Source organism: Myxine glutinosa, chromosome 10 (genome assembly GCF_964187855.1).
Source record: "Myxine glutinosa chromosome 10, kmMyxGlut1.1, whole genome shotgun sequence".
Classification (NCBI taxonomy): Eukaryota; Metazoa; Chordata; class Myxini; order Myxiniformes; family Myxinidae; genus Myxine; species Myxine glutinosa.
In genome coordinates, this window is record NC_136270.1 from 859,273 (window position 1) to 879,442 (window position 20,170).

The 20,170-nt window shown below is 43.7% G+C and overlaps 2 protein-coding genes across 3 annotated transcripts in view; one reads left to right on the plus strand and one right to left on the minus strand.

Moving 5' to 3' along the window:
• The window catches only part of LOC137433495 (receptor tyrosine-protein kinase erbB-4-like), a 538,358-nt gene that overhangs the window by 69,454 nt on the left and 448,734 nt on the right, over positions 1–20,170 (minus strand). For both annotated transcript variants that reach the window (XM_078785237.1, XM_068125823.2), the window contains exon 20: positions 8,663–8,848. In XM_078785237.1, the coding sequence (XP_078641363.1) occupies positions 8,663–8,848 (186 nt within the window). The remainder of the gene's footprint in view (positions 1–8,662; positions 8,849–20,170) is intronic.
• LOC144894123 (uncharacterized) overlaps positions 1–20,170 on the plus strand; it is a 554,169-nt gene that overhangs the window by 46,028 nt on the left and 487,971 nt on the right. The window lies entirely within an intron of this gene.

Genomic DNA, 20,170 nt, shown 5'->3' on the forward strand with positions numbered 1-20,170 from the left:
TGGACCCTTCTCCTCCTACCATTACCAACTCCCGTGTAAGTCTGTTTGTTCTGTCCTGGGCGTGATAAGTAAGACTGTTTAAGCTTGCCCTGTGTCCTTTTACTTCCTCTACTTGTACATGCTTTTCCTTTCGTTTCCTCTTTTAGTGTAATTAATAAATCATATTTGTTCTTCCTACTCTGGTTTCCTCTCATCCGATCGCTTTCGTGAGTTCCTCAATTGAGTGCCGGTGGCACGATCAAAACCGCTCAGAATCGGGTTAGTGTTTGCTAACAGCTCGGATTTCGGACTGCGAACCGCTCGGCAAACTCCATCTTGTCTGGGTCCGAGCAGGGAATTATATCCCTGCTTTGTGGAGGGATTGGCAAAGGTATTTGGGAACCCATTGACCAATCACCCTGGCCAATCTCAACTCAGCAAAGGAGCGTGTAATTTCCAGGACTGGGAGGATCGGCCAGTGTAAAAGACAAGGGGATTAACCTCCCCCCCTTGGTAAGGGGAGCGCCGACCCCCGGATCCGCAACAATATATATACATACATATATATATACATATATATATACATACATATATATATACATACATATATATATACAGTGCATTATGTAGGTATTCAGACCCCTTCACTTTTTTCACATTTCGTTATGTTGCAGCCTTATGCTGAAATCGTTTAAATTCATTTTTTCCTCATCAGTCTACACTCAATACCCCATAATGACAAAGAGAAAACATGATTTTAGAAAGTTTTGCAAATTTATTAAAAAGAAAAAACTGAAATATCACATTGACATAAGTATTCAGACCCTTTGCTATGAAATTTGAAATTTATCTCAGGTGCCTCCCATTTCTCTTGATCATCTTTGAGATGTTTCTACACCTTGATTGGAGTCCACCTGTGGTAAATTCAATTGATTGGACATGATTTTTAAAGGCACACACCTGTCTATATAAGGTCTCACAGCTGACGATGCATATCAGAGCAAAAACCAAGCCATAAGGTCGAAGGAACTGCCTGCAGAGCTCAGAGACAGGATTGTATCGAGGCACAGATCTGGGGAAGCCTACAAAAAAAATTCTGCTGCATTGAAGGTTCCCAAGAGCACAGTGGCCTCCATAATTCTTAAATGGAAGAAGTTTGGAACAACCAGGACTCTTCCTTGAGCTGGCCGCCCGGCCAAACTGAGCAATTGGGGGAGAAGGGCCTTGGTAAGAGAGGTGACCAAGAACCTTATGGTCAATCTGGCTGAGCTCCAGAGATCTCCTGTGTGGAGATGGGAGAAACTTCCAGAAAGACAACAATCACTGCAACACTTCACCGATCTGGGCTTTATGGCAGAGTGGCCAGACGGAAGCCTCTCCTCAGTGAAAGACACATGAAAGCCCGCTTGGAGTTTGCAGAAAAGCACCTAAAGGACTCTCAAGACTGTGGGAAACAAGATTCTGTGGTCTGATGAAACCAAGATTGAACTGTTTCGCTTCCGTCTGGCCACTCTGCCTTAAAGCCCAGATCGGTGGTGTTACAGTGATGGTTGTCTTTCTGGAAGTTTCTCCCATCTCCACACAGGAGATCTCTGGAGCTCAGCCAGAGTGACCATCGGGTTCTTGGTCACCTTTGTTACCAAGGCCCGTCTCCCCCGATTGCTCAGTTTGGCCGGGCGGCCAGCTCTAGGAAGAGTCCTGGTTGTTCTAAACTTCTTCCATTTAAGAATTATGGAGGCCACTGTGCTCTTGGGAACCTTCAATGCAGCAGAAATTTTTTTGTAGGTTTCCCCAGATCTGTGCCTCGACACAATCCTGTCTCTGAGCTCTGCAGGCAGTTCCTTCGACCTCATGGCTTGGTTTTTGCTCTGATATCCATTGTCAGCTGTGAGACCTTATATAGACAGGTGTGTGCCTTTCCAAATCATGTCCAATCAATTGAATTTACAACAGGTGGACTCCAATCAAGGTGTAGACACATCTCAAAGATGATCAAGAGAAATGGGAGGCACCTGAGCTAAATTTCAAGTGTCATAACAAAGGGTCTGAATACTTATGTCAATGTGATATTTCAGTTTTTTCTTTTTAATAAATTTGCAAAACTTTCTAAAATCATGTTTTCTCTTTGTCATTATGGGGTATTGAGTGTAGATTGATGAGGGAAAAAATGAATTTAAACGATTTCAGCATAAGGCTGCAACATAACAAAATGGGAAAAAAGTGAAGGGGTCTGAATACTTTCTGAATGCACTGTATATTACCTTAACCTGTGCAGTCTTGATAAAAAGATCATGAGAAGGGTCTTTTCAATTCTTCCTTTGCATTTCCGAGCACAATCTATATTTACTACGATCCGTGATTTTGTCTGAATCTCGATATTACCCAACGCTGAGCGTGAGAGCATAAAATTTGATGGGTCAAGATGGCGTAATATTTTGTCCAAGTACTGCAATAAGTGGAGTTTTTTGGAAGTGCCAACCAGGCGATTTGCGTTCCACAGTCTTCGAGTATATAATTTAATTGAAATAAAATTAAAGGCTGGAGAGAGAAAAAGATTTTTTCGGAAGTTACCACCATTGATGCAGCGCCTTTTCCACCACCTTATTTAACATGCTAAATTCGTTATCCGTGCCTCTTGTTGGTGTACGTTATGACGTTTCTAAAAACATTAACTTTTCTGTTTGAAATGATTTTCTATTTTGTTTGACTGTTGGACAGGCAGACAGACTAAAACAATTACCCCACTCCTCTGTGTTCATGAGTGCTCGGGACGAGACTCCATACAATTTGTCAAATTCAGAGCCAACATATTGATAAACTGCAGGTACGTGTTCCAATTCATGTTTCGATTTGTGTTTTATGGTGTTCAAAATATGAAATTAAATTGTAAATAATCAAACTGAAAACCAAATACTGCATTGGAGTCATCAGAAAGAACCAGAAGAAGCAAAGAGCAAATATGGAGTCATCAGGAGGAACCTGGATAGGATCCGCGTTTTAGCCACTACTCCTTTACCCTCAAAACCCATCCAGGTACAGCCAAGTGAACCTTATAGAAAATTTTCTGCAATAATTTGCTTCTCCTTCAACAGATAGATAAATAGAGAAATAAAGAGTAAAATAGATGAAACAAGCATTCTGAGTATTGCGCTGCAATACATGTCCCCTACCGGCAGTCTGTCGTCCGGAAAACTGTTGGAGAAATCACCAAAGTTCAAAGTGCCATAACTTTGTCAAAAATGATCGAAACTTCGTGAAGTTCGAACTTGATCTGTAACTTATCATGAGGAAACCTTGTACCAAGTTTGAAATCATTAGCATAAAGAGTTTAGAAAAAAAGTCCGGAAAGCTGTTCTTTGCGTGACGGACTGACAGACGGACAGACTGACAGATGGAGGGACGGAGTGCAAACCTATAGTCCCCTCCGGTGTACACCGGTAGGGGACTAATAAAAGAAAAAGCAAGAATTACAATGAATAAAGAGAAATGTGAAAAAGTAGAAAGAAATGTGAAAGGAACAAAGAACAAAGATGTCAGGAAGAACCCGGATAAATAGAATTCAGCAGTTACTCCTCAGGCACAAATACAGCAACAGGTACAAGCTACCAGAAATCCATAAGTTAGTAGTTGCTCGATCATAGACTGATGAATAGAGACAGACAGACAGGGTGAACCAATTGCTTCACCCTGCTTTGCGCTTTGTGCGCGGGTTAATAAGATGCATTGTGCTGGCAGCAAAAACTTTGACAGTGTTTGCACCCAAAAGCACCAAATAGGTACATGAACACATTTTCATGATCTTGGCCATTTTCACCATAATTCAACAAAACATTTTAAAAAATGTGTAAATAAGAAATGAATTTTCAGATGTTGTAATGAAACTTTTTCTTGAAAAAAATGGGTGGCCAAGGAGAATATATAAATCGATATTTCAATTGCCCTTGAATGCAATGCATTGCACCTGAAGTGTAACATTAGAGTTTCAGGCACAGGTCGATAAAATCCTCTTTCTACTACAGTCACAAACTGCAAGTGATGAACTGCAGGATACCACTCACCAATGGAGTGAGACAAAAACATGACATGTGGATGTATAGCTGGCTCCAGGCTTTACGCAAGATCCTCAAAATTGAGTTCATTTGCAACGAATCGAATTACTGCCCAGTAACCTTAAGTCAGCTTGTCCAAAAAGCTCCCAATACTGACAGCACTAATACACAAGCTTTTCAGTGCTTCTTCAAACAACGGTACTGTTGTAACTCGCAGCACAGCAAAGAGGGATCACTGCCATAAGCAGGATGTCAGGCCTTATGTGGAGAAAACTAAAAATGGAAAAAAAGAAAAGGAGATGAAAAAAGAAACAGGAATAGCTCAGGTACAACCACCAAAGGCAAAGATATAAAACAATAATAAGAAACAGAAAATGAAAAAGGAAAAAACACTTCGTGGAAGCAAGAAAATTATGTGACCGAAAACAGTTTATAATCTGCATAAATATCAACGGTAAAATCCAGGCCAGGTAACTGCAGTCTGTAGAGGAAATGAAGAAGTAAACCAACTGACCATTGCGTTGTCATCCACCAGGATGTGGTACAAAATAATTCTTATTCCCTGATTATTTCCGAATATTTCAGTCCATGATAATATGCAGTGGAATAATTTGTGGATGCGTACGACTTTATGCATCACCCTGCGGTGTGTAATCACATCAGGTGGTTATAAAATAGATATAATAAGCAGTCCTGTTTCTATGCAGCTAATGATGAGCCATGCAAAGTTTGAATTCATTTATAGTAATTCACATTCAGGGAGTATGCCATTTTAAGGAAGTTTGGCATCGGGTTATTATTTCTTTCTTTCTTTCTTTTATTTTTCTTGATCCTTGTGAAAAAGCAAATGAGAGGTCCCTCGAAGTGGGTACGAGGAAGTAATCCAGCAAAATTAAAAAATACACAGATTGAATACAAATTTATTCGTACTTTAAGTAGGAAGTACTTGCACTTCTTTCTAAGGTGTTTTTAGAAGAAAAGAAAAAAACTAAGATGTTTTTAAGTTTCAATTTTAATCCTCATAGAAGATCTGGAAAACAGAGCATAGGTCTGTTTCTCTGGAGTATGCTCTATCTCTGGAATCTGTCTCTGTTCCCATCCCTAGAGTAAGTCTGTCTCTGGAGTATGTTCCACCTCCATACCTTTTGTCACTTAAAATGGCACCACAGCCCACTCCGCTCATGAAAAGGCCAAATTAATCAATTCTGTGTTTGCTTCCAAATTGTTATGTTCCTAAATGCTCACTCTCTGAACACACTCTACATAGTCGTCCCCAACTGCTCCTGGACTCTGTCTTTTGCACTTGACAAGGTGGAGAAGTTTCTGTCAACTCTCAACTCTGATTCGGCAACTGTGATGGACGGCATCAGCTCATGTGTCAATTTTTTTTTTCTCTGCTGCTGCCCTTTTCACCCTATTATTTGCTGCTTGGAAATCCGCCAACTATCACTGCACTACATAAAGGGTGAAAAAACTGATGCCCTAAATTACAGACCAATTAGCTTACTTCCAATCATCACCAAGGCCATGGAATCCATCACAGTTGACATAAAATTATATTCTACAACGGCTTCATCTCAGATTAATTTGGATTCAGCCCAGGTCACTATAGCTTGTATATGCTGCTTCTGCTCTCCCAACAAAACAGATGAAGGCCCTCAATGTCAGACATCAGATCACGGCCGTATTTCTAGACATATCTCGAGCACACGATACAGTCTGGCACCCTGCCTTGCTATCCAAACTCTCTGTCTGTGCCTCTATGGCAATCAAGGCAAACTCCACACATAGCTTGCTGACTTCCGCTACTTATGTAGCAAATGCGTGGCTCTCAAAAGACCCCTCTGATCTTCCCTCCCTGTCAGGGATAGAGTGCCCCAATGCAGTGTTCTGGGACAAGTCCAATTCCTGATCTTCATTAATGATCTCTATGACTGTCTGTAAAATCCTCTTTATCTATTTGTGATGTTTCTGATGATGCTCTGCCGTAACATCCCCGATTCTTCAGATAGGCAGGCAGCAGCACCTTGCCTTTGTCCTGTCCTTGTTAGAATCACAATCTGGTCAAACACTTGGAATGTCTTTCAATCCAGACAAATCTCACACTCTCACTTCCATTATTTAATCACCCTCTTTTCTCGTATGTTGTGCTATCTTTATGAGTCCATTATCTCAAGCTCTGCGTACAGAATTTTCATTTTGCTGGCAACTACATCCTTCTGGTCTCTTTAATTTCCATTCGTGCTCTTTACTACAATTGCTGATACCCTGAGACCTTTCGCCTGAAAATACTGCAGTGAATGTTGGTTACCCTGCGCGTGCGCCGTGTGCCGTGTCTGCATTTTAAAAATTCATTTTCTCGGCAACTGTTGGTCCGATTGACACGAAATGTTACCACAGGAGCGCCTCCGCCTGTACAATTTTATTTATTCATAATTATGACGTCATAGGTCACGTGGTATGGACGCCATCTTGGAAAAACGTTACACCTCCATATCTCCCAAACCACTCAATGGAAAAAATGGAAACATGGCTGATTGTCAAGTACTCCCCATGGGGAATAAGATATGTTGATGATGATGTCATCGGTGCCTTAATTATGACGTCATAATCCGACAAGTACAACGCTTGATCTGATCAGTATGAAAAAAAAATTCCTCTGGAAGTTAGTCCGATTGGCACGAAATTTTCAGAATATGAGCGGCTCCTCCTGTGGAATTTTTAAAATGATAATTATGACGTCATAGGTCACGTGGTAGAGGTGCCATCTGGGAAAAATCGTAAAAAGGTTGCACCTCTATATCTCTGAAACCACTCCATGGGAAAAAATATAAACATGGCTCATTGTCAAGTACTCCGCTTGGGGAATAAGTTCTTTTAATGATGATGTCATTGGCACCTTAATTATGACGTCATAATTCGACAAGTACAATGCTTAATTGGATCAGTATGAATTTTTTTTCTCTGCAATTCTTGGTCTGATTGACACGAAATTTTCACCATAGGAGGGCCTCCTCCTGTACAATATTTCAAGGATTATTATGACGTCATAGGTCACATGGTACTGGCGCCATCTTGGAAAAACTTTGCACCTCTATATCTCTGAAACCACTCCATGGGAAAAAATATAAACATGGCTCATTGTCAACTACGCCCCATGGGGAATAAGATATGTTAATGATGTCATCGGTGCCTTCATTATGACATCATAATTCGACAAATACAACACTTATCCATCCGATCATTATTTAAAAAAAATTCAGCAACTGCTGGTCTGATAGACACGAAATTTTCACCATAGGAGGGCTTCCTCCTGTACAATATTTCATGGATTATTATGACGTCATAGGTCACGTGGTACTGGCGCCATCTTGGAAAAACTTTGCACCTCTATATCTCCGAAACCACTCCATGGGAAAAAATATAAACATGGCTCATTGTCAACTACTCCCCATGGGGAATAAGATATGTTAATGATGTCATCGGTGCCTTCGTTATGACGTCATAATTCGACAAATACAACACTTATCCATCTGATCATTATTTTAAAAAAATTCAGCAACTGTTGGTCTGATGGACACGAAATTTTCACCATAGGAGCGTCTCCTCCTTTAGAATATTTTAATGATAATCATGACGTCGTAGGTCATGTGTTACAGGCGCCATCTTGGGAAAACCGAAAAACGTTGCACCTCTATATCTCCAAAACTGCTCTATGGAAAAAATTTGAAACGTGGCTCATTGTAAATAACTCCATATGGGGAATAGGTGTTGTTAACGATGACGTCATTGGTGCCATAATTATGACGTCATAATTCGTCAGGGACAACACAGTCTGATGAGTTTGAAATTTATTGAGCATGATCTATGCAACAATTATATTAGAGAATATAAATTGATGATGTCATTGCTCACGTGGTCTGGCAGCCATATTGGATCAAAAAAAAAGAAACGTTCAACAACAGAAGAGTTGGCTCACACCAAGTTGACTACGCAGGGTAAGTATTCTATGAATACCATCTAGTTTTTTCACTGTTTTCCCTTTGCCCCATTTTATCCGTTGATTAATTGCCGCTTGTTGTTCTGCTCTTCCACGAGCCTCAATACCAGTATTACATTTTTAAGGGTTCATAAGGCTGTAGGTAGATGAGGGGGAATGGAACAAGTCATGAATGAGATTGGTTACCACGAGCAGATATTAGTTCATGGTGTTAAGGAAATGGAGGGAAGAAAATGACTGGACAGATTCAGGGAGCTTGAAAGAAGAGTGGGAAAGTGGCAGAGGAGAGGGATAAGCTAGATTTGGTAAGGTCAACAATGTACATGCTATTGGAAGAGTATGTGTGGTTGGGTATTGGGGAGGAGACCCAGCACTAAGAGAAAGTAGAAAATGTTTATTTAAAACACGATATGCATGAAATTAAAACTACATTAAAACTACACAAACTCACATGAAGATTAACAAGGATCATGAAGAAATACAGAAACACGTGGAACTGTATACATAATAAAATAACGTTGAATGAGTGATGAAGAACATGTCAGTATCGGATGGAAAATAAATGTCAGGTGCAGAAAACATGGAGAGCATAGGGTAACAAGTGAGTGGGTATGAGGCATTGAGGAATAGTTACCTTGGCAATCTGGACGGCCCAGTTGAGCAGGAGCTGTGAGCCTATTCGCTCACGATGTTCACGTGTGTACTCGAGGAGGCAACCAAGTGGCATGAGCTGTGTGACGAGTTGTACATGCGGAGTGAGGCAAATGCCCAGCAGATGCACCAGGTGAGGGTGGCTCATGCTTGCCATGATGTAGGCCTCCTGCCAGAAGGCATATTGCATTTCAGCAGCTGCTTTTTGCTTCCACATTTATATACATGGAACGATGAAAATACAAGGAAATGTAGGTGCAGGAATATGCAATTATACTCATCCATGGCAAGAGACATGGCGGGTTGGAGGAAGGACACTTTCGAAATGAATACATTTAAGCACACACCTATCTGCCAATCCATCCTTTAAGATCTGAAGTCATGTTTCTTGGGCCAGTTTCATGGCTTGAGTCTCGCATCAAATACTTACGAATCTTAAGGGTCAAGCCCTGCGACTCCAATGTCAAATCATGAGTCGAGTCCTTAGTCTAAAGCGACGTGTTTTGATGAGAATCCCATGTCTCAGACGTTCATTGTAGAGCTGCATAATGTATGACCAATCATAAGTAAGGGCTAGCTGTTTCATCAAGTGATTAAAGACTTGTTTCTTTCTCTGATGACTGCTGTGGGTAAAAATTCCCTTGGCTGCTCACTCTCAGCAACCCAGACTTGGCAAGTGTAACAAGTCTACCAAACACCCTTAAAAATATGAGTCAAAGTTGGGTTTTTTCTGGCAGTAGACTGATATTGACTGGTTTTAGGTTTTATAAAGGTGTAGGGGAGGACCAACGGGACATTTGTCCAGGGTCCCAACTCCAGGGGCCCCACCAAAAAACATACGGTACATTAATTTATTTATGAAGCTACTATTATTCATTCCCTTGTCTCAAAGTTAGCAAAGATGGAAGACAATAATTAATGGTCTAAAACAAATAACCCAAGGTTTAATTTAAAACACAAAGTAATTCAGAACAGACGAGTGACATACCACATGAGTCACGTGACCTTTTATGGAAGGATCGGCATCATCAATATTCAAAATGACGCAATCACACAACCACAAATGATGAAATTAGGCTGAATCCTGTATCTGATGATGATGATGATGGGTTCCTTATTATTTATACATTTAAAAAATACGATTTCCCTCCGAGGGGGCTTCAAGAAAAACCTGGCATCTCTCTCTGTGTAATCACTCATTCGTTCCGGAAGCAGCGACGCCGTTCCGGAAGATGGAGAGTGGTGCAGCTAAGCGGAAGAAACAAAAAGTTAAGCAAGCAAGTGAAAAAAGCTTCCTCAGTAAAATACCTAAATGATCCAATTTTGGGTTTTCATTATTGCAAGATGATGGAGCAACAACACCAGTGGACCGAACCAGTTTAACTGTTTGTGTTATCCTCTCTAATAACGAAGACTTAACAAAACTGTAACCATTAAAGTTGCTCTAAACCGAATCCCGTCTTCTGTAGTCATATACTTTTTATCATGACCAAACCAATCCAAATAATGTGATATTAATTCGGCTTATCTCACTTTTCTCATACAAGATACCAACAATTTATATGATGAGGTCAGGACAAGAATGCGACAAGGTTTCAAACAAGGATGATTTCATCTTCAAGTAAGATGCACCAAATGCAAACTCTTTAACAACAACAACAAAAAAGGGTCTTGAAGCTCACCTGGATCAGAAGCAACAGTCAATGACATCATAGAATATCGAAATTTTGTTGATGCGTATAATCTGGCCAAGGGATTGGTTGAATGGAAGTGCTCTCAATGCTGATTACGCTGATACATGTTTACAGGTCATGTTCTTACAGGTTACAGGTCATGTTTTTGGCTGAGCGCATGGCTGTGCAGTTGATGCGACACCCCTGTAGGGTAGGGCAGAATTTTAAAAAAGCGTTTTAGGCCTGATTTAAACCTGTTAATAAGCGCAGATTTTGATGTGGTTAATACACCTTCGTTAGGCCTCAGATGTGAAGCTCATGGCCAAGTTTCAACAAAATCGTGTGTTTGCTTCAAGCGATAATGACTGAAGTGTTTACGGACTCACTCACTTGATTGACTTACATACCTACGTATGCTGCTCGATCACGTAAGCTCTCCGGACTAAAGTCCAGGTGACCTAAAAATGGAAACCAACTTGATGACAACATGAAGACCATATAATACAATTTGTTTCCAAACCTACACTTTTTGATCAAAGTGGCTTGAGTGGCAAGAATGTTGGCGTTATGGTGCATTCGTTTAGCAAATCTTTGTTGTGAGTATCTCAAGAATGTAACAGCTGATGGGAGATTTAAATAGAGACTTTTTGTATTTACTCTGGTGCAATTCCACTTACCCTCTATTATAATTAATGCATTTCTCTCAATAATGAATATCTCTGAATATTCATAATATTCTCTGAATGAATATTCCCTGCACATCGTAAGAGGCGACTAAGGGTTGGCGTCAGGAAGGGTATCCGGCCATAAAAACATTGCCTCAAAAAGGGAACCATGATTGCCATGGGGCCCGGAAGGCTAACCCCCACTCTAGTGGGGAAAATGGCCTTAAAACGATCATTCATATTCATTCATTCATTCATTTTTCTCAATAATGAATATCGTGGAAACTCATTCATTGCAAATTATTTGTTGAAATTTTGTGCAAAGTAGATCAATGTCTCCCCCTTACCCCCCCCCCCCCCCCCCCCTCCTTCCCATGCCTCCTCACCTCAGGCCCTCTCCCTCCCACAGATCTTCCGATGTCCTTGTTCTCTTCTGCTGTACTTGTGTGCTTCCCTCTCCCTCCCCATCTTGTCTCCCGCTCCCTTTATTATATGTTTTGTGTGTCGGTTTTTTTTTGTTTGTTTTTTTTTGTGTGTGATTAATGTTAGCTCTTTCACGCGACTCGATCTTGTCTACAAAAAAAAAAATGTACAAGGGATGATCAATTTTTTCCCCCTTAACGTTAACAAGCAAAAATATGACCTGTTCTTCCAACGACACCAGGAAGTTCACCCACTGCTGGTAAAATGCGGGATACTGGCAAGAGACCACAAAGAAAATGAACTAATATCTGTGCCAAGTCTCAATACCACCTGGACCATTCCTGCAGGGTTTGGCTTAAACCATTTTGACTCCCTATTATATATAGGTAGAAAGAGCAGAATAAGCTGTTGGAAATATTATATCGTTAAGAAAAATGCGTATATCTTCATGCTTTTTATGCCATATATTATTTAGCTGTCAGTGGCCTAATGGGAAATTTCAACCGATTTTACCATCAAGAGAACAGGTAAATTTTAACAAGAGGTAAGAAGAAAATAAACGAGGAAGGGGGAAAAAAACATCGACAATTTTGCAAAATGTAATATGTATGGTCTTCAGATTCTCATAAGGTTGAAGTATTACACAAAAGTGCAAAAATTTCATGATGGTCCCAACTTACTACTTACTTACAATTTTGGCTACAGGTGACATCATGATCTTTAACAATCACACTCTTACCTCTAATTTCAGTTATTTTGTTTTTCTGTAGGGTATAAGGCTCAAGGAAAAGCTGTCACACACAAACCATGTGCACTCATGGACACAGACAAGCCAGACGACACAGGACTTGATTTTTAACATCCACCAAACACAACCGTTGACTTTTGGGGATGTACCTTCCCAGTGCTGCACTCTGGGTCCTGGTGATGCCTGCTCTTTGCAGTCAGGAGGCATTTTATGGAGAAATACTCCTCCCCCAACCCCATGGGATGCTAACCCACAGGTCACAGATGATAATGTTTCGGCCACAGGCGACATCGTCATCAGACAATCTTTAGCAATCAAAAAATGTAGCGGCTAATTCCAGCAAATAACTCATGGTCTGCATTTGCAGCACAAGGGAATAAAAACAAAGAATAAAATGGTTAGTTATCTGATATAAAGGATCACAAAGCGCTGACATTTTGGGCTTTATCCTCCAGCAAATGAGGACAAAGGGCAAAGCCCAAAGCGTCAACGCCTTGTGATCCTTTACAGGAGATAACATTAACCATTTTATTCTCTTGTTGTTTAGCAATCATACTCTCACCAAATGCTGAGCATTGTTGATGCTTCGACGATGCAAGTCCCCCACTATCCCCATGTTAGCCTGTACCCCCGTATGCAACCATCTACATGTACAGATTTTCAATAAACACCTATCACATGGGCAGCTTCGTATTTACTGCTTTTTATACCACTGTGCAAAAATAGCAGCTTTTTAATGTTCCCTGAAATATTGCAAGAATTATCATCGTTTCCAAACACTGCAATCCGACTTTTTATTACGGTATTTTATTTGCACAGTTAAAAAAAGTTGAAAACGTCAACAACTTATAAACCCACATAGCAAATGCACTGCTGCATTGCTATAATGTTTATTGACACAGCGAACATTCTGTCTTCTTGAAGTAATCCACACAGGTAGAATTATTCATTTGGAATTCAGAGCAGGCATCTGATCAAAGGTTTCACATTGAGATTACGTACTTTTTAATCAAAGGTTTCACTTTCCGTGCATTTAATTTTCGAATTAGGATGGTGGATTAGTACACATATCATGAAATATTTATACAAGGTATTAAAAAGATAGAAAAGTATGTGACCTTAAATAATAAGGACACTAAATATTCAGTGATACCACAGAATTTCCATATTAAAGAAAATAACTACGTTTACAGAAAAAAATTAAATGAAAGTTCCATGATAAATCATTGAAAATGGTGGATTTGTGTATGTATATATGGATATATGTGTATGGATTTGTGTATGTATATATGGATATATGTGTATGTGTATGTGTATGTATATATGTATGTGTATGCATATATGTATATGTATATGTGTATATGTATATGTGTACGTGTACATGTATGTATATATATATATATATATATATATATATATATATATATATATATATATATATATATATATATATATATATATATATATATATGTATATATATATATATATATATATATATATATATATATATATATATATATATTGTTGCGGATATGAGGATTGCATTTTTTTGATTGTGTGTATTGTAGTGGTAAATTGTTGTGTAACATTGGTTGGATATGGCCCCTCCTGCCTCCAGAGTTGTGTAAAGGAAAAAAGGGCGTCTCGGTAGTTAATTCCATGAAACACCACATTGAAGGACCCGATAAAACCCTTGTTCAGTAGCTTATATCTTATTATGTGTTTTAGAGTAAGGCCTTGTCTTCCATTAGAATGACACTCCATTGCACCGAATCAATTAAGAATAGCTCCCCTTCAATACTTCCATTTCCCAGCCAAACTCTCCATCTGCGGGTAAAGCAGTTCACAAGCGTGGGGTGCACGCCCTCTCATTTCGCTGCTATAGTGAATATGTGCTCCATGCTCTGTTTGAACAGGAGGGGCGGGGTCGCCCGGGAGAGGCAAGCCCAGGGCGCGCCATGAGGGGCGTGCCGTCGGCGCCATGCCCAAATAAGGAGACAAGCCCGTGGCTCGCCACGAGGGGCGTGCCGTCGGCGCCATGCCCAAATAAGGAGACAAGCCCGTGGGATTACCATACAAGGTCACGAAACAGAGCACGGGGGGGAGGGCGGTACCAAAACCGAGGAGGGCGTGTCAGACCCGCGCTGAAGGTTTGGACAGAAGGGTGCGACGATCGCTGGGACAAGCTACACGAGAGATACGGCAGATGAGTCCAGGTGCGTAAGAAGGTTGGCAGTCCACCGGGAGAGAGTTCAGAGTAGCACCGGAGTTGCGTGAGAGATACGAAAAGCCTTTGACAAAGAGCCGCTTCAACCAGCCCCGTTTCAACCCGCCGAGTGACCCTGCTGGCATGCGCTGTGAAGCCGAATACAAGGAGCTGCCGGCTCCTCGCTTCCCGCCCGGAGTGGACCTGCTCGCTGTGCCCTGTGATCCCACCTGCTCATCCCTCCAAACGATTCCTACCCTTCCATCCATTTGCGTACGTGAGTTTGTTTTGTTCGTGCTGTCCTGGGTAGTAAACTAAGTCTGTATAAGCTAGTAATTTTCACTGTGTCACCTGCGTTTTCAAGTCACCTGTAAATACCCGTGACTGCTCTTTTTGCTTATGTGTGTGTAAATAATAATAAACCCCGTTACTCTTCTGTACGTCTTCTTCTTCTTCCTCTTTGCATTCGTCGTCTTAGTCTTTTCCCCATTGAATATCTGTGGCGCGATACGGCCAATGTTTGGGTGAATCGGGTTTAGTCGGTGAACAACTGTTCGGCCGCGGAGCCTCCGCTCGGCAAACATACCATCCTTAACCGCGGACCGTAACAATTGGTGTCGGGGAGTGAGATTCGAGGCCCGAACCAAATTTTTTAAAAAACATCTAGGAAAAAATTTGGCCAAAATTTGGAGCTGCTGGAAATTTGTGTTGTTTTAAAAAAAAAAACCCGAATTTTGAAATCGCGCCATGGCTGGTCAAGGCGATCGGATCCCGGTGGGTGAACTAGGAGAGGGGTTAGGAGTAACCCAGGATCAAATGGAGGGGAGCAATGAGGAGGTGGTTGAGGGGGTTTCAGGCACGCAAAATGGCGCTCTCGCGCACGTGGTTACAGCGGCACCAAATAGAACCGCGCCCTTTGTACCAACGGTGGAAGACATGCAATTAATTATGGCTGAAATGGAGGCCCTTTTGGACAGGAACAGTGAGCGATTGTTAAACGAAAGGAGGGCTGATAGTGAGCGAATAATAAACGGAATGAGGGCCGATAGGGAGGAAAGGGAGCAGAGGGACAGAGACCGCAAGTTGGGCGAAAGGGTCCCAGGGGTGCACGACGAGTTAACGCGGGTCGAGAAGCACTGGGTGAACGAAGTTGAGAAAAGCACGGGTACAATGACAGGGGTAGAAATCGCGACACGGGGTTTGGAGCAGCCGGCGACCGCTAAGGTAGAGGAGGGTGTTTTATTAAAGCCAGCGGTCGTCGAGGTGAATAAAGAAAAAGTGCTGGGAATTAAAATTGAAGAGATGACGGAGGTAGCCCGGGAATTGCAGGGAGAAATGGAAAATGTGCAAGGTCTGTGCTCAACTCATAATGGTGTGCTCACTAACCAAATAAAGAGTTTGCAGGTGCGCGTGGAGAAGGGAATCCCCCAGGTGAGTCGTGCTGGATATTGTGCGGGTAGATTTTGTAAAAGGATGTTTAGCGACAAAAGAATTGTCGTGCGATTGGGATCGATATGGCACCCGGGCGTTGGTAAAGGGTCCCGTGTGAGTGGAAATGGCACGCGTGTGAAAAAAAAGTGTGCGTCAAAGGGTGAGCGTGTTACGAAGCGCGAGTGTGATACCGAGTGTGAGCGAGAATGCACGTCGGGGTGTACGGGGTGTGACACAGGGAGTGAGAGCAATACAGAGTGTACGTGCGAGGGTGAGTGTGCCACGGAGAGTAAGGTGGTGGTGGAACGTGTGCGAGGAAGCACACCTGAGTTGGTGGTAGCGCGAGGGTTGGAGAGCCCATCTGAGCACGTTAGTGGGTGGATGCCAGAGTGCACGCCCATGGTGAGTGTTACGGAGTACGTACCGAGGGAGAGTCCACAAGACGGTGCGCGAGGTGTGTTAAAAGAGTGTGCGAGCGGCGAGTGTGCGCAAGAGTGTGCGCGAGAGGTGTGGTGTGTAACAGGGAGAGCGTTGGTGGAATGTACAGACGGCGTTGGAACGCCGGGTTTTGTGAGTGTGAAAGGGGTAGCGTATGCGTGTGAGCATGCAGGTGAAGCATCGACGGTAACCGGGTTAGCGGTTAGGGCGACGGATAGCCGATGCGAGCACTCGGGGCGCGGTGTGCTTTGTTGGATGCGAGGCCCGGCGCGGATCAAAGCTGCGTCGTTTCTCTTCGAAGCGTCGTTGCCGATTCGGGCTTGGCCCCGCCCCGCACGGTCGAGTCCGGGCCTTGGCGGGCGAGGCGACCGGTACGGTTCAAGGGTGAGTGGGAGGAGCACGGTGCCCCCTCGTGGGGACGGGGTTCCGACCGGGGGAGATTGAGCCATCGGGCCTGGGACCGCAAGGTACCGCGCCGAGATGGTGCGTGGAATCTCGGGCCGACCAAACCACCTCCCTTGAACCGAAAGCCGGACGGATTCAACCTGCAGGCGACCAAACCACCCACGTTCATTGCTAGGCTTTGCGAAGCCGAGTTTAATGAAGTCATGACGCACCGAGGCTAGGATATAGCGGACTGTGATGATGGTGATGATACTGATAGTGATTTGATCCGAAATTTAGAAAAGTGAATAGAATTGGCAGTAATTGGCAAATTTTTGATTGGTTGGAAATTGGACGAGCAAAATTTATAGTAAGAGATGCCCCATGTGATGGGATGGCCAATCCACCATCCCTCACAGCGGGGGGCAAAGGAGCACTAGGTTTATGGGGTTTATGGCAGTGAAAACTAGCCCGGGTGGGTTAGGATATAATGTGTAGGGCCCTAGAGATTGACATTCGGTAACGTTAAGATTAGGTAGTGACAAGGATACCTGTAGTGGGGACGCAGGTAGATTAGAGTGGATGATAATGACGTGGGAGCGCAATAGTTTAAAGGGACGACTGGAAAGCGCAAGTTTCAGAGGGGAGTAGTTAGATGAGATGATGCCGTGTGTTTGAGGATTGGAAGTGTATGGTGCAACCAGGTAAGATGGACAGGTGTGCAACAACAGGTGAATGGAGAATGGTTGTGTGAAATACATGGAATGTGGAATATATGGAGTATTGGAATGGATGGTCGTGGAGTGAGTATGGTGGAAACTATGGAGTGGAGTGGATGGTGCGAAGGTGTGAATGGGGGAAGAGTGGACCCCCTTCACGAATACCCGGGGCGGGTAGTGTAAGTGTTAGGTAGAGGGTACAGGTAAATTGTGGTTGGATATTGGCATCTGTGGTGCGGGTGGAAGAATGGTGATTGGATGGGTGCATTAGTGTTGTGGAAATGGCTGGGCGTGTAGCCTGTTAGTGTGTGTAGTTGGTTTGGGCACTCCACCACTGTGAGGATGTCGGCCAGGTGAGGCCGCAGGTGGGCTCTGGGAGCCGGTAGAGTTGTTGTGGATGGGGCCCGAGGATCCGGAGGACGGACCCGGGTAGCCCAGTGCCAGAGGGCACCAAGGGGTGACAGAGCCAGGAGGGGCCTTCCCCAGTTAGTTAGGTTAGGGTGAGGAGCTAGGTAAGCTCGGGTGGCAACTGCAGTGGTGGAGGTGTGCAGGTGGGTAGACCTGCTTGGAGAGCTACACGACCCAGCCCAGAAATTGTGCAAGGGCACCGGGAGATGAATCGGGGGAGTGAGACCCCAAATTGAGAAGCACCACAGTTTGGTCAATGGGAATTGGTTTTTAGAACCCATAGTGTAAGTTGGCCAATGGATTGGCAGGGCAAGACCCCAGGTAGTGTAACGTGTGTTAATGTCATTTAGAAAGTAGTTGGGATGAAAATCTCCTCGCACCATCTACATGCACTCACCTGAGATGACGTACCTCCACACCATGCCATGTTTAATTATTTTTGATGCAAATGTTTTCGAATGTGAGACGCATCATGACGTGGGTGTGACATTGTGCTTGATGTTTCATCTCTTCCTCCTTATGAGGATTGATGACGAATTGGGTGATGGCAAATTTTGAAGTAGAGGGATTGTGGGAACGAATTTGGTAAAGAAGAAATATGGGGAAGACGTGACAGTAGCGACGAATTTGTAAATGTGTAGATTTTTGTAAATATGGGGTGAGGGCAAGGGTAGTGTAGGTGACAGGGGGGGTGACGTACGGTAGGGACGAGCTTTCTCACTTCGCTCTCCGTACGCATTTCGCCCTGCATTGCCTTATTGATGTGTACCCTTGTGACCTTACCCCTCGCTCATCTGTCTTCCCCCTTTTGTCTCCCACATGACCTGTGCGCCATTGGGCGCCGAGGGGAGCGTGCGTGAGTCCTCCATTGTGCGTCCGGAACTCCCAGAACCAGCTGTCTACATCGATGCACCACATTATGGACCACATGCCTGTGGCCGAGCACCACTTATGGACCCCATGGGTTGGGGCATGGCCCCTCTGCTGGATCCAGCCATGAGGGCCCGAAATCTTGCTGGCGGACCTTGGCCACAGGGCACCGATGCCCCACAGGTGAACCACACTAGTCGGCCCCTGTGGGCCATAAATAAATAAAAATGGACACGTTGGGTGCATTTCATTTTATGCTCAAATAGGCCGCCAGTAAGAAAATGAAAGGAAATGACAACATCTGGAAGAGAGCAAATAGCCAGCAGAGGGAGCCGAAGAGCAAGAGACCACCTGCAGGGTTAGGGGTTGTCGATTTATTTTATTCAGTGAACAATGATGACTGTGCACCGATTGGTGCTTGAGGGTGTGTTGGTGCATTTTGGGTGCTTTCATGGTGCGTCGATGCAGAGCAGACTGTCTCCCCCCCCCCCCCCCCCCCCCGCCAGAAAGAACAATCACAGGTCCTGGGTTGCGTTTTGTAAATAAAAGTAGTGTCAATTGTAAATAATGCTCCCCACCGTCAATGTATAGTTTGAAGACCATTCCGCAATTCGGTTAACTGTGGGCGTGAGTCTGTTAGGCAGGGTGCAATGGAGCAGCGGGACACATTTATTTATGTTTTAAAACTGTCGCACTCAGGGTCAGGTTAAAAGTAGAGGGAACTACACCTACGTGTCACACTAAATTAAAGTTATAGGCCCGGGACGTGCCTAAGAGGAGGAGGGTGCAGTGTTGCGGATATGAGGATTGCATTTTTTTGATTGTGTGTATTGCAGTGGTAAATTGTTGTGTAACATTGGTTGGATATGGCCCCTCCTGCCTCCAGAGTTGTGTAAAGGAAAAAAGGGCATCTCGGTCATTAATTCCATGAAACACCACATTGAAGGACCCGATAAAACCCTTGTTCAGTAGCTTATATCTTATTATGTGTTTTAGAGTAAGGCCTTGTCTTCCATTAGAATGACACTCCATTGCACCGAATCAATTAAGAATAGCTCCCCTTCAATACTTCCATTTCCCAGCCAAACTCTCCATCTGCGGGTAAAGCAGTTCACAAGCGTGGGGTGCACGCCCTCTCATTTTGCTGCTATAGTGAATATGTGCTCCATGCTCTGTTTGAACAGGAGGGGCGGGGTCGCCCGGGAGAGGCAAGCCCAGGGCGCGCCACGAAGGGCGGGGCTGTTCAGCCCCATGCCCAAATAAGGAAACAAGCCCGTGGCTCGCCACGAGGGGCGTGCCGTCGGCGCCATGCCCAAATAAGGAGACAAGCCCGTGGGATTACCATACAAGGTCACGAAACAGAGCACGGGGGGGGGGGGGGCGGTACCAAAACCGAGGAGGGCGTGTCAGACCCGCGCTGAAGGTTTGGACAGAAGGGTGCGACGATCGCTGGGACAAGCTACACGAGAGATACGGCAGATGAGTCCAGGTGCGTAAGAGGGTTGGCAGTCCACCGGGAGAGAGT